Here is a 14,609-nt window from a genome sequence, read left to right as displayed (position 1 = left end):
CGGTCCTAAAGGTGCTGGAGGGGCCTCGGGCTGACAACATCCTGCCACCACTCACTTTAGTACCGGTCCGTGGCACGAACCGGTGCTAAAGGTCGGCCACGAACCGGTACTAATGAAAGCGACCGGCTAGCCGTTAGAACCGGCACTAATGCACACATTAATGCCGGCTCAAAAGCAAACCGACACTAATGTGCTTGACATTTGACCCTTTTTCTACTAGTGTGAACATGCGACGATTCTAGCAGCTTCACGAGTGGCGATGCCAGCACCAAAAAGCTATGGGTTCAAGTGCACTAATTTCTCTAGAATGTCTTAATTTATATTATTACACAAATATTAATAGAACTAGGGATGCAGGTTGACCTAGGAATCTTCGCCAATTTTCTACTCATCTGACGCATGCTGGGTTGCGGTCACAAGCTTAGGTCCAGGGAAAGCCCGCGCAGTGCCAAAGATCTATACAGCAGCTGGCCAGTTCACTTAAAATTCAGTTGCTATTGACACACAAGTCCTTGCAGCATAGCGGCTCCTCGCCACCTTCCTACAGTAGAAATCGAAGTGAGCTGTAAGGAGAAAAAACTGGGGAATTAGATGGATGGAAAGAAGGTACTCCAACGATACCAAGTGAGCTGGCAGGATGCAGCATACTCGGAAGAAGCAAAACCCCTAATAGTAAAAGGAAGCAGTTTCCATGCCGGATCTCAGTTTCGATTACCATCTCCCAAGGCCAGGTAGTAAAACTAAAAGTAAAAGTAAAAGCAGAAGCCAAAGCACCACGCCGTGCATCTTTGTTTTTAAACACAAAGGCTGCAGACATGGTAGTATTAGTATACAAACCATAAGGCCATGCATAGGTAACATCGTAGTAGCAATCATGAAAAAGTACTGATGAAATTAAGACACGTGACTCATGAAATCACGAAAAAGGAAGACATAATTTGTGGAATGTAGGAGATCCACACCAACAAATACATACATATATAGGGCCTGTTTGATTCCAATAAGTCACCTAACTTATAAGTCAGGTGACTTAAAACCAGTGACTTATAAGTCACGTCTGTTTGGTTCTCATCTGACTTATAAGTCACCTGACCACACCTTCCCACCTTATTTTTTTATGTAAAGGTTGTGGGACCCACGCAAAAGAGGTTGACTTATAAGTTTTAAGTTGGGGTGGAGCAACTTATGACTTATAAGTTGGGGTGACTTATAAGTTGGGTCTGTTTGGCAAAATAAGTCACTTTTTCCACTTTTCGACTTATAAGTTGGTGACTTATTTGAAACCAAACAGGCCGATAGTTGCAGAAATACTAGTGACCCAACACGACTCAACCAATAAAGTTAAATGAAAATTATCACAAGCAATTCCTTAAAAGAATACTAGAAAAGTTAACTGTTAGTAAACCGAGTCACCCAAAAAATACATGAAAATCATATGGGAGCCGGTATCTCCAAAAAAGAAAAGAAATAGGATTACAGTGCTTCAATTTTATTTATTCTTGAATCAAACACCGAGATACTTTATGTTCATAGATCCAAGCGTTGCAATGGATCCAGGATCTCAGATGCAAGACACCACAAGTTCTAAATTCTGAAGGTGTGATTGTCCTTACATACCTTGTGTGAACGAACATTAAAGAATTTTTGAAGAAAAAAAAATCATCTCCCATATCTAGCACACATTTTCTTTTTTGCTACAATAATTGTTTTCGCGCATTCTACTCCTGCCAGGAACTCCGTGAAGAAACATTCACATGATCTGTACACCTAAGCAAAAGAAGAGAAGTTATTCCTTTAATGCATTATTTTCTAAAAACTTCAGAGATGATAATAAAACAGATAGATGACTAACCAGCATTTATGAGGAAACATAAAACTTGGGGAAGCAAAAAACAGTGTCAGGTCTATTCTGCAGTAGCTTGGCAAAATCTTCGCCATAAAAGGGTGGCATATTTTTGCTACACATCTTATCAAGTCCATCTGTTCGATCATTTTCACAAGTCATTTAGATTGTAACTTTACACAAGCATCCTATTATTAGCTAAAGCGTAAAGCCTGCCTCCAGCAGGGCCCTACATGGATCCTATTTATGAACTATAATTCAATTTCCCCGATGAACCGAGGATAACTGCAATGCGAAGGTGTGGGCATAGTTCGTTTAGCCACCAATTTCATGAAAATGTCAGATAACACCAACGGCAAATCAGTTAAATGATAAACCATTCAGACGCCTAACAATGGGATTATGCGGTCATAAGGCAAGACCAAAGTTATGCATTTGTTCAATCTAAAATTTCTCATCATGAAAAGCAACATCTTGATCACCCCTGAAAGGAAGACAACCATAGAAACAGGAGGATCTCAGAATGCTAAAGAACCTAGATGGAACAAAGTTCTTGTGAGCGTGAAATAAACTCTATCTCAGCAGGGAAAACATAAAAAATGGTGCAATTAACTAGGACGAAAACATACATGGACTCACAAGTAGCTCCATAATTACCGTAACAAATCCTCTGGCAGATCACATGACCAGGAACACTCGACAAATGTTGGAATGCATTATAACGATATAAGCAACAATGGTGGATTTTACTTTGAAGATGCACCCAGCGGACCACCAACAAAAACAACAAGAACAACAAAGCCTTTAGTCTCGAACATGTAGGGGTAGACTAGAGCTGAAACCCATAACATCTCGAAACCAACTCATGGCTCTAGCACGTGGATAGCTAATTTCCACGTATCCCTATCAATGGCTAGTTCTTTGGTGATATTCCAGTCCTTCAAATCTCTCTTTATGGACTTCTCCCATGTCAAATTTGGTATACCCGACCTCTGTTGACATTATCAGCACGCCTTAGCCGTCCGCTATGCACTAGAGCTTCTAGAGGCCCGCGCGGAATATGCTCAAACCATCTGGGCGATGTTGGACAAGCTTCTCTTCAATCGGTGCTACACCAACTCTATCCCGTATATCATCATTCCAGACCCAATCCATTTTTGTGTGGCCACACATCCATCTCAACATGCGCGTCTCCGCTACACCTAACTGATGCACATGTCGCCTTTTAGTCGGCCAACACTCATCGCCATACAACATTTGCGGGTCGGATCGCCATCCTATAGAACCTGCCTTTTAGCTTTTGTGGCACTCTCTTGTCACAGAGAACGCCAAAAGCTTGGCGCCACTTCATCCATTCGGCTTTGATTCGATGGCTGACATCTTCATCATATCACCCTCCTTTTGCAGCATTGACCCTAAATATCGAAAGGTGTCCTTCTGAGATACCACCTTCCCATCAAGGCTAACCTCCTCCTCATGTACTCAGTTTTAGTTCTACGAAGCCTAAAACCTTCCGATTCCAAGGTTTGTCTCCGTAGCTCTAACTTTCTATTAACCCCCGGCCGAGTGTCATCGACTAGCACTATGAGATATCTCGTATATCCCTTGTGACCTCATCCATCACCACAACAAAAGGATAAGGGCTCAAAGCTGACCCTTGGTGCAGTCCTATTTTAATGGGGAATGTCACCATCACTTGTTCGAACACTTGTCACAACATTATTGTACATGTCCTTGATGAGGGTAATGTACTTTGTTGGGACCTTGGATCCCACCACATGACATTCCACGATATCTTATCGTAGGCCTTCTTCAAGTCAATGAACATCATATGCAGGTCCTTCTTTTGCTCCTTGTATCTCCCCATAAGTTATCATACCAAGAAAATGGCTTCCATGCTTGACTTCCCAAGCATAAAACCAAACTGATTTTTGGTCACACTTGTTATTCTTCTTAAGCGATGCTCAATGCCTCTCTCCCATAGCTTCATTGTATGGCAAATCAGCTTAATTCCACAGTAATTAGTACAACTTTGAACACACCCTTTGTTCTTGAAGATTGGTACTAATATACTCCGCCTCCATTCTTCCGACATCTTATTTTCCCCAAAAATGAGGTTGAAAAGCTTAGTTAGCCATACTATCGCTATGTTTCTGAGGCCTCCACACCTCAATGGGGATACAATCAAGGCCCATCGTCTTGCCTCCTTTCATCCTTTTTAAAGCCTCCCTGACCTTAGAATCCTGGATTCACTACACAAAACACATGTTGATATCATCAAAGGAGTGATCCAGTTCAATGATAGAGCTCACATTTTCTCCATTCAACAGCTTGTCGAAGTACTCCCGCCATCTATGCTTAATCTCCTCGTCCTTCAACATGAGTTGATCTGCTCTGTCCTGGATGCATTTGACTTGGTCAACATCCCACGTCTTCCTCTGGCCATCTTATAGATGTCTCTTCCGCCTTCCTTCGTATCTAAGCGCTGGTAGAGGTCCTCATACGCCCGACCCCTTCTACTTCCATATGTTGTCTGCACACCTATCCAGGTGTAGACGTCTGAAACAGTCTTTCCTCTCCTTAATAGCCTTCTGGACATCATCGTTCCACCACTAGGTACCAAACTCCTCTGAAGCCACCTTATGAATGCAAGTCGTCATCTTCATCCACATATTGTTTGCATCACCTCCTTCCCAAGGGCCCTCTTTAATGACCCTTCATCTCCTTGAAAGCCCGAGCTGCCTCCTTGAGCTTCCACCACTTCGTTCTAGTGAGTTTGGCGCGCTTATTCCACTAGACACGAATCCAAAAGCGGAATTCAGCCACCACAAGCTTATGTTGAGGGACAACAGTCTCTAGGTATCACCTTACAATCTAGGCAAGCACGTCTGTCTTCTCTTCTTGAGAGGTCGAAATCAATCTGGCTAGAGTGTTGACCACTACTAAAAGTCACTAGATGTGATTCTCTTTTTTTAAAGAGGGTGTTAGCTATGTTCATGTCGTAGGCTAGAGCGAAGCTTAAGACATCTTCTCCTTCTTGATTCATGATGCCATAGCTAAAGCCTCCATGCACCCCTTCAAAACCTGTGCTAGATGTAGCCACGTGGCCATTGAGGTCTCCTCCTATGAAGAGCTTTTCGCCAGTAGGCACACTCCTAACCATGCCCTCCAGGCCTTCCAAGAACCCCCTCTTGGTGTTCTCATTGTGGCCAACTTGTGGGTCATACACGCTGATAACATTAAGAACTAAGTCCCCAACTACCAGCTTGTCCAGGATAATCCGGTCCCCACACCTCTTGATGTCTACCACTCCATATTTGAGGCTCTTGTTGATCAAGATACCTACTCCATTTCTGTTTTCAGTTGTTCCCGTGTACCACAACATGGAGCCGGTATCCACCACCTCTTTCACCTTCTGTCCCCTCCATTTGGTTTCTTGGATGCAAAGGATATCAACAACTCTCCTCACCGATGTATCAACTAGCTCCCGTAGCTTACCTGTCAGGGACCCTACCTTCCAGCTATCTAAGAAGATCCTACTAGGCTTGGCTAGCTTCCTTACCCTTTGCACTTACCGAGTCAAATGTGAAGACCGTTGCTCATTTTTCACTACACCCGGGCGTCGATGTAGCGCACCACTAAGGATGCAACAACCCAATCCTTGCTTACTTGTCACCGTATCCAAATCAAGATACGACGCGCCACCAAGGGGGTGACGGCCCGGCCCTTGCCCATTTGACACCACACCCGGGTTTCGATATGGCACGTCGTTAAAGAGGGTTACTCCCCAACGTGATACAAAATGCACAAATTCAGAGATATCAATTTTTAGAATGTGATTTTACTTCCATATTGAAAGAATTAAGAAGGAATAGGATAACACAGACATGCTCAATACGCACACAAGATGATGAGCATGATCTCAAAAGAAACGCAAATACTAATATGACTCGATACCCTTCTATTCTCTTGGATCCTCACCCTGGAGGCTTCTCCCGATGCTGCTCTGTAGCTTCCAGCATCACAGACTGGCACATGCTGGCGCGGCCTTGACCTCCATACCGACGCCAGCTCCACTATCCCCTGGTTAAGCCCCTGTCAGCTTCTCCCTCACCTGACGGTACCATCAGTTCAATGCTGAGTCTCAACCATTTTACTCTTGACCCAGTTCTACCCACTCTCATCCTATAGCAGGATTTGGGACTGGGGAATTCCATGGCCTCATCCCTCAATGCTGCCTCTCACCACCTCACACATGGCAGCAACTTCTGTAGTGTTAGTAACAAGTCGAAGCAACTATCTATTGGAGACATTTTACTTTGCACACAATAGTTCATTCTCTCTCTTCCTAGTAACAAGCTAAGTAATAGCTTGTGAAGATGCTCTTGGTGTGCAACTAAACCTAAATTTGCAAGGGAAATTGCAAACCTTCTGGTTAAGGTTCGATGGATAATTTAGATTCTGCAAACTCATGCTTTTATAGTAGTAAAGAGGTATAGATACAGAAAATAAAAACAGAGATCATGTTGCTCATATTGATGCAAATACAAGTTATTTCTCTTGCAAATAAATAAATAATAGAGAAGGCCACATATGCAAAGTAGAACAAGCCGCATTAATGTTCTCTATATTATGCAGCAATGAAATAGCCACACCTGAATACAAACTAGATGCTGGGTAAACAATGTTCTTGTATTGTTAGCTTCAGGCCTCACAAACTAAGAGCAATCAAAAGGCACTTCGACTAATTTCTAGCTCATCCACTATGCAGTTGGCTGGAATGTACCTGCAATATTCAGAATCAGCATCGGTCCTTAGTCCATGTAGTGAGGTGTTGTTTGGACAAAAAGCTCCTCATCTTCTTCATCATCATCGTCTTCGTCGGCACCTACCCAGTTGCTTGGGTGATGCTGCGAACGAGGGTTATCAACCACAACTTCTGTAGCAAAACAAAAGGCCAATCAGCTGAAAATTCAGTGCCAACACAAATGTATGCATTTGAGTTCAATGGGTGTTTGCTGAGATAGTTAACCAGGAGGCTCTTCCAAGTGATCCATTTGCACAGGCTGCTCTCTGTAGTATAAACTAGTGAAGGAAACAAGTTACCAGAAGTAGGATAGCAGAAATAACTTACGACTCAGATCTTACAACTCCCCAGTTATGACTCACAACAAATGAAAAATCTGCATTAACATCAAATATGTTGACATGATTTGCCAGTTACTTGTAGGAATTAATAAATGGTCGGTATATGATTCTTTTATGGAGTTGGTATATGAACTAATTGCAGTAACCAGATGTATTTGATTGCTTCGTCAGTAATCATTCTCCACTGAGTCTCTACAAAATGATTTCCTTTTGGACTCGACATCTTATATCAAAAGGCATATCTCCGACAAATAGAGTATATTACCATTGGTATGGCTGTAATTTCACTCCCAACACAAGTTCAAATTACCTTAAAAGATGTTATGGTTTGAACTAGCTGAAATGGAGTAGATACCCCAAAACTCTGAGGAAGATAGGTTAGTGAAGCGAGGGTTTGTCTGTGTAGTTCTACAACATGTGTTCCCGAAAGATTCCATCATGAGGGATGCTGGTATAGTGGTACTTCCTCCGTCCCAAAATATAGCATGTATTATAATTTTTTCCTAGTCAAAACTTGTAAACTTTGACCAAGTTTAGAGGAAAAATATCAACATCTAAAACGCCAAATCAATATCATTAGATTCATCATAAAATATATTTTCATATGGACTATAGTTGGTATTGTAGATATGGATAAATTTCTACTAATCTTGGTCAAAGTTTGTGAACATTGACTTACGCGAAAACCAAATGTACACTATATTATGGGACAGAGGGTGTATTATAATCCCAACTAAAGCATATCTCAACTATACTAGCTCAAATACCTAGAGAGGATAGGGAAATGACTTCTGTTATTGTGCCTGATTAGCTAATTTGATAGCTGCAAGGAGATATGCCAGATATATAGCTGCAAGTCCTGACTTTTGTGGTACCAAATTATATCACTCAAATAAATAATACTCCCTCCGTCCCAAAATTCTTGTCTTAGATTTGTCTAGATACAAATGTATCTAGTTACGTTTTAGTGTTAGATACATCCGTATCTAGACAAATCTAAGACAAGAATTTTGGGACGGAGGGAGTACTAAGTAAAGCGACTTAATAGGATACATATAGTTTGCGTTATATGTCACTGGTAGCTTGCAGGGAGCATTGGTATTGGGAAGCACTGATGTGTCATTCAGTACGTTAGCTCTTCCATTTCTCTCCTTCTGGGCACGATTTTCTGCGTTAGCTTCAAAGCTTTTGGGAGTAAGACCTGTTCAAGAAAGTTTGCTTATTTTAGATAGCTTTGATGATAGATGAACAGGACAGTGCTAGAATTAAGAGATCAAAGGAACTTTCTAGCACCAGCAGGTTTGATTACACCAGGCATGTGAAAGTCCATGCACTGTGATCTGACATTGACCTCACAAAAGTGTTCAACTGGTCATGATGTTTCATACAGGCGCTTTGGCTGTGTCTCCTCTCATCAGATCACAATGGTGCATAGTTCAGTGTAGGAATGCATGCCTGGAGTGTGACCATATCGATGGCTAACAAGAACCTTTTGCCAAAATGACACACACCTGAAAGCTCTGACCATATTCTTGTATGGTTTGAGACATTTTCTGGAACTGGTGATGGTGCAGCAGCGGCAGCCCTTGGTTCTTCTGCATGATGTGCTGATGTAGGTGGCTGCTGAGGAACACTGCCATCATTTAGTTGTGATACAAGCATAGTGGCTAGAACTAGAGTTACATCGAAATTAGAACTTGATCCATCATCGAATCCAAATCTTGGAGCCAACAGTACAGGTCTGCAATTCAAACGAAGCCTCATGGGTCATGGGGACCAGTCAGAAAACATAACCAAATTCAACAAGTAAACTACTTACTCGCCAGCCTTCTGATAGAATAGGAGAATATCAACCTCACATCCTTCACAAAATGTTAAAAATGCCTAGATTGAAAGAACAGAAAATAAATATGTATATAAGATATCGATTCAAAATGCAAAACATGCATGCACAGTTTTGTGCTGGGCATTGTGGGGCTAGCTAGAAAATAGGCATGATTGACCTTCCTTCTCCTGGTGGCCATTCAATTTGGCACTCACTAATTTTGACAATACATATTGAAACAGTAAGAAAATGAACCAGATATTGCTTCTTCATCATACATCATAACATGACTTCCTGAGACATCATCCTACAGCCATACAAAAAGCACTTTCTCTCTAGTAAGCACTAGAATGTCGAACCTCGCTGAACAATCACCTAACCAAATTCACTCTCTAGTAGGCTCTAGTAAGACATATCTGTCAGATTTGTGCAGTCACAGGTACCAGACCAGAAGACAGAGCCATCAATTGCCAAACCCTTGTTGTGTTGTTTTAGAAAGCAGAAATGAAGATAGTATTTCCTATTCTGAGCTCGACTACAAGTGAGGACACACACATACAGTTATTTCCTGAAACCACTTCTACTTCTACAAAGAACTATTCCTTGACTTGGTTAAAGGCAAATAAGTTCCAATTAATTTCCCATTTCAAAGGAGACATTACCTTATTTCTTTTAAAGTTGACGATCTAAATCTTTTGGCATGAAGAAAGAAGAACAAATCATAGAATCACCTTCAATTCTTTCACCCCGAATGTGACATCTACGGGATCCCCAGCATGCTCATACTCCAAGAACTCCTCTGCTGGATCGATCCACAGTTGTGTGTGCAGCCTACTGTCGTAGTCATCTGCAATTCCCAAACCACGTCACAGTTGACAGCCCCATAGAAATTTCACCACCACGCTATTTTTTGACAGCCCCATAGGAAGGAAACCTTTACCTTTGGTCGGGTCGATGTAGCTTAGGAGCTCGACTGCCTTCCCCCCAGTGCCATCATCGACGCCAGGCAACCGTGCAGCAGGCTCGGTGGCAATAACGGTGAGCTCCTGCAGCGAGGACTGGAAATTGGAGAGCAGGCGCGTGAGGTCCCGTGGCCGTATGGCGAGGCGGCTGGGGAAGCCGTTGCGGTCGAGCGCCAGAGTCTGCACGTCGGACTCCGCGCTGCACGAGATCCGGTGCGTCTTCTTACGCCCTTGACAAGACAAGACGCGAGAAGGCACATCATCAGCTCAGAGCGGCAAATTTTGGGAAAGAGCCGAAACGGCAAAAATTGGCGGGAAAACAGGGAAAATGCGCGCCGATGTTGACAAAAAATGGGGAAATTTTGAGCACGTCAATGGCAAAACCCTAGAGGGAGGGAGGGATGGGCTGGGAACATGTACCGCTGACGCAGTGGATGACGAACTCGAGCTTGGACGCTTGGGGGTTTGGGAGCGAAGCGTTGAGGCGGTCGATCGCGGAGGTGGGCGTGCGGAGCACAGCGAGGACGGACTTGAGGAGGACGCTGCACTGGAGCGGCGTGGAGGACGGCGCGGCGTCGGCGTAGGCGTCGGCGGGGAGGTGGAAGTGGTCGAAGAAGTCGCGCGTGAGGGAGACGGACGCGAAGGCCGACCGCGAGCTGTTGAGCGTGTGCAGCTCCAGCTGTAAGCCGAAGGCGAAAACATGAGATTAGAAATCGTGAGAACCGGCCGCCGCGCTCCGGTGAGGAATGGCATGTGTGGGCAGCGAGGGGAGACGGCGCACCTTGTCGGGGTAGGCCTGGAAGACGAGGTCGGAGCCGATGCGGGCGAGGCAGGTGACGCAGCGGGAGAAGGTCCGCAGCGCGCCGCCGCTCATCGACAGTTCCATGGCCTGTCGCGTTTGGGGGTTTCGGGGGAAGAGGAGGAGCGGGAGGAAAAAGAAAACGGGAAGGAGGGCGCGACGTGGGCTTCGGAGTATTGGGCTGGGGCCCAGCCCAATAACAGCACGCCACGGCCCAAGGAGGAGGCTGCGTTGCAAGCGCTGTCTGTCTCGCTGCCGGTGGGTCCACGACAGGACGCTAGGGTTTACGAGCCCTCCCTCTGGCCGCTCCTGCTATAAAGTCCCGGCCTCACACACCCTTGCGCCTCCGCCGCCGCACCAGCTTCTCTTCCTCCTCCCGCAGCGCCTCCTCGAATCCAAGAGATCAAGGTGCGTCCCTTCCCTGCCAACTCCTTTCGGTAATCTGTTGCTCGATCTTGGATGTCCACCTTCCTGCGTGTTCGTCGATTCGTTCCCATCCTGCGTCTTCACGTCTTCTTCTTGTCACCAAGTATATTATTGTTAGCGCCGTAGTGCTTGGTCAGGATCTATGGCTAGCCTAGGATGCGATGCTTTGCATACCGCAAGATGGACTGCTGGATTCGTGGTTAAGCGCGAGCTTGTGTCCCAGATCCTGTTATTAGTTTCGTAGTAATAATTAAGTAGGAATCGATTCATGCCGTTTGTTAGGGTGAATAAGAATTTCTGTTGATGTCGCTAGATTCTTGGAGACAAGGCTGTGGCTGGACATGACCGACTTCCCATGACCTCGAGCTTTCAGCTTTCCTCTTGTGCTTAGTTTGTGCCTCAACTGTTTCTTCTTCCATTTGCAGTCGCTGTTGTTGTGCCACTCCCCCTCCAGCCGCCGTCATGCAGAACGAGGTGGGTGACATGGTGGACCTCTACGTCCCCAGGAAGTGGTATGTCTCATGCGCTCTCTCTTTAGTCTGATGGCGTATGTTTTGCACTTGTGGACGCTAATCATTTTCTTCTGCTTCTTGCAGCTCGGCCACCAACAGGATCATCACGGCCAAGGACCACGCCTCTGTCCAGATCAACATTGGTCACGTTGATGAGAATGGCCTCTATGATGGCCGCTTCACCACCTTTGCTCTCTCTGGGTTCGTCCGTGCTCAGGTAATCATCTTTGTTGTAATTGATTGATTCAACTATGTGTGTGGTCACAAGTTTGCTCTCATCAAATTACTATTTTCAGTGATCGTGTTACTGTTGATGAAATAGTAGTAAACTCAGTCCTATCTTTGAGGAAATGGAACAAGTGTTTGATATTTTCTATTGGTGCTGCGTACTTGCTTATGTTAAAACCTGATAATATTGACCATGAACATCTATTTTCATCTTGTCCTTGCACCCAAGTAATTGTTTGAAGACTTGTCTACCTTTTAGTTCTGAGTGTTCTAGTTATCTGATTCAAATGGATGCTCAGTGTCATCATGTTATCAAATGGATGCTCAGTATTACCATGTTATCCACTTTGGTTATTGATACTTCCTCTGTAAACTTGTATAAGAGCGTTTAGATCACTAAAGTAGTGATCTAAATGCTCTTATATTAGTTTACAGAGGGAGTACTTTGAATTCAATTTGTTGGATTACACATTAACTAAAAATTATTTGAGCTGTTTTGATAATTGTTGGGTGCATTCATGTCTTGTATCACATTCATTACTGGGCTCTTACCGCTTGTTATGTTTTGGCAGGGTGATGCTGATGGCTCCCTGGACAGGCTGTGGCAGAAGAGGAAGGCTGAGATCAAGCAGCTCTAGATGTTGCTAGTAGTTTTACCTGGAACTTGTGTCCTTCCCATGTCTACCTAGCTCTTGGATGTCTGTGGTTGGTTTCAGTTGCTGCTATGGAAGCTAAGACTTGATGTCACTTGGCCTGGTTTATTGTGAACATGTTTTGAGTTTAATCTGTGTTGAATGCTTGATATATGTCCCTTATCTCGTTGCTTATTGTTATACTGATGATTTGGCCCTTATCTCGTTGCTTAATCTGTATTGAGTTGTTTGTCCCTTGTTATTCTTTACTTCAAAATGCATGTACAAGAGTAACAACTGTAGCAAATTCGTGGACAGCAACTGCGTTTTGGCCAATTGAAATCCTTGGATTTCTAAGACGTGAGACGCTGCACTTAGGCCTATCTTATTCCATCACACTATTTCCGTTATTCTGGCTGACGATTGATGCTGTAAACTGCTTGCTAAGAAACTCTGGTGCTATCTTGCCGTTTGCTCCTTCCGGGTAGAAGCCACCAGCGATATGCTCGTTGCCGGTGAGGTAGAGGATCCTGAGCAACTCGGCCGGTGTCCGGGCGTAGGAGGGAGTCCCTGTCGGCGGAGAGCACGTTGGTGCAGATCTTGCCCTCTGGGCCGAGCTCGGGCGGCACAGTGAGCCCCTTGTCCTTGACCCCGCACTTCCCCAGCTGGTTTCTCGTGGCGGAGAACTCTGCCACGGTGATCCCCTTGTAGGGTGGCACCGTCTCGTGCTTACGCTCGAAGAGCAGCGCGCGGAAGACGGCGTCCTGCCCCGCCTCCACGCCTAGCAACCCTGCAAGTAGTTGCAACAAATACAATGGCGTCCTTGTTACCAACTATGAATGGTGCCGATGTGCATGGATACGATGTTGGATGGTCGATTTGAATTTGATTACATGTTTAGTCTGGTAGCCGTCGATGATGGGGTTGGAAGTTGAGGGCAAAGTTGTTGGCGCTCAGGTCGATCTTTGGCCTAGGGAACCCACCCACCGTGTTCTGGATGGCCCTGCAACCAAAATGAAGGGCGTCATATGGATTTAAAGTACCAACTTGCTTCCATCTAAGTGGATTTTCATCAACGTAATAATAATAATCAACGCCGAACGCCGCGTGGAGGAAGAAGTCGGCCTCGGTGTACTCGAGGTTCAGCGCGAACTGCATCGGGTCGACGTCGTACGGGAACACCGGGACCGGAACGTGCGGAGCCGGTGGCTGGCAATGAGGCCTGCACTGCCGCCGCTGACGCCTTGGCTGGAGGGCAGACCGCATGGCCGGATGATGCCCTGCATGAACAGGCTAAGGCTAGGACTAGGAGGAACAGGAGCAGCAGGAGAAGAGTCACTGTGTAGGTGCGAGATGATGCCATTGCCATCCTAGTACTAGTTAGCTAACTCGAGGAAGGTATATGGTGTCATTGCTAAATTTATAGCACGTCCAACAATCTGGAAGCTGCCCTTCTGAATTGAAACAAACAAGCAGCTAACCACCCTTCTTTGACCGTGATTGTTGCCGAGGTTACCTCCTGCTGCAAGGTAAACATTGTGCGTGAGAAATCTGGAGTAGATGGTTGATGCTTGGAGGTATCCGGAAATATCACTTTCTACAGAGTCCAGCTGCTTCACTTCAAATTGGATTGCCATGGTCCCAAAGTATCGTCTCAATTTTCTTGAGCCTATCTCCGCATCACCCGTATGCAGGCCGCAGATGCTATTTCTAGGTGAGAGGCGAGTTTCTGTGGATCACTTCGTCAAATTTTTCTTCACTGATGACATGTTTATACACGGCAGTTTTTATGTGGTTGTTGTCAGGGTGTCCACAGAATTCATGCCTTTCCTTGTTTAAGTGGTGGCTTGATCACTTCAAATTGGAGGGACTATTGGGCCAAATTCCCATACTGTAAAAAAAGTGAAGAAGTGTCAAACCAAAATACCCAATAAGCATAAGCGGGCTGCCCCCTCAACTCAACCCTGACGAGTACGCAAACTTGGTCAGGGAGAATTTAGACGGTGCAACTTTTTGTGCCATATCTTCCAAAACCAAGTTGTGTACCATCCGGTTGCCTATGGGGGACGCCTTTCCTTTGCTGGGAACTTCAGGTAGTATTTGACAACCTTGTCTGTAATGGCAGCCACATGCATCAGCTACCTTCCTGACTGGAATGAATCGCACACGATGCAATACTTTTTATCTTGTGGTTAAGCTTCCAGCTGAGGCGGTGGTTAAACTGCCATGTAAAC

The 14,609-nt window shown here is 45.0% G+C and overlaps 2 protein-coding genes and 1 pseudogene across 3 annotated transcripts; 1 reads left to right on the top strand and 2 right to left on the bottom strand.

Annotated features, from left to right (window-relative positions):
- Positions 1-1,473: 1,473 nt before the first annotated feature.
- On the bottom strand, positions 1,474-10,705 carry LOC109733270 (uncharacterized). Of its 2 annotated transcripts, XR_012182036.1 has the most exons (11): positions 10,560-10,705; positions 10,199-10,457; positions 9,757-10,008; positions 9,548-9,663; positions 8,811-8,875; positions 8,503-8,732; positions 8,045-8,192; positions 6,876-6,916; positions 6,630-6,782; positions 1,853-1,980; positions 1,474-1,767 (listed from the first exon to the last, which is right to left on the bottom strand). XR_012182036.1 is itself a non-coding variant. In XM_073496618.1 (10 exons), exons 1-9 carry the CDS (start codon positions 10,662-10,664, stop codon positions 6,658-6,660), a joined length of 1,341 nt encoding a protein of 446 aa, XP_073352719.1. In that variant the 5' UTR covers positions 10,665-10,681; the 3' UTR covers positions 1,474-1,767; positions 6,630-6,657. The 2 variants fall into 2 exon arrangements, 1 of the variants encoding a protein (XP_073352719.1); XM_073496618.1 differs by lacking the exon at positions 1,853-1,980 and having other exon boundaries at positions 10,560-10,681.
- A 145-nt stretch (positions 10,706-10,850) lies between these two features.
- On the top strand, positions 10,851-12,596 carry LOC109733271 (small ribosomal subunit protein eS21). Its single transcript, XM_020292463.4, has 4 exons — positions 10,851-10,985; positions 11,429-11,515; positions 11,600-11,732; positions 12,316-12,596. The coding sequence occupies exons 2-4, from the start codon at positions 11,466-11,468 to the stop codon at positions 12,379-12,381; spliced, it is 249 nt and encodes an 82-aa protein (XP_020148052.1). The 5' UTR covers positions 10,851-10,985; positions 11,429-11,465; the 3' UTR covers positions 12,382-12,596.
- On the bottom strand, positions 12,395-13,641 carry LOC109733299 (ferritin-like catalase Nec2; annotated as a pseudogene).
- Positions 13,642-14,609: the final 968 nt, after the last annotated feature.

The sequence above is a fragment of the Aegilops tauschii genome, chromosome 4, assembly GCF_002575655.3.
Source record: "Aegilops tauschii subsp. strangulata cultivar AL8/78 chromosome 4, Aet v6.0, whole genome shotgun sequence".
In the NCBI taxonomy this organism is placed as follows: Eukaryota; Viridiplantae; Streptophyta; class Magnoliopsida; order Poales; family Poaceae; genus Aegilops; species Aegilops tauschii.
The sequence above is the reverse complement of the archived record's forward strand: the minus strand, read 5'-3'. Positions and strand labels throughout refer to the sequence as shown.

Bases quoted from the DNA above. Each gene is read 5' to 3' on its own strand.
- LOC109733270 (XM_073496618.1), bottom strand. From the start codon at position 10,664: ATGGAACTGTCGATGAGCGGCGGCGCGCTGCGGACCTTCTCCCGCTGC. The intron at 8,733-8,810 runs GTAAGTAGTTTA...TTTGAATTGCAG, and splicing joins TTCTATCAGAAGGCTGGCGA to ACCTGTACTGTTGGCTCCAA. The intron at 8,193-8,502 runs GTGTGTGTCATT...TTTCTTGAACAG, and splicing joins AATATGGTCAGAGCTTTCAG to GTCTTACTCCCAAAAGCTTT.
- LOC109733271 (XM_020292463.4), top strand. From the start codon at position 11,466: ATGCAGAACGAGGTGGGTGACATGGTGGACCTCTACGTCCCCAGGAAG. The intron at 11,516-11,599 runs GTATGTCTCATG...TGCTTCTTGCAG, and splicing joins CTCTACGTCCCCAGGAAGTG to CTCGGCCACCAACAGGATCA. The intron at 11,733-12,315 runs GTAATCATCTTT...ATGTTTTGGCAG, and splicing joins CTGGGTTCGTCCGTGCTCAG to GGTGATGCTGATGGCTCCCT.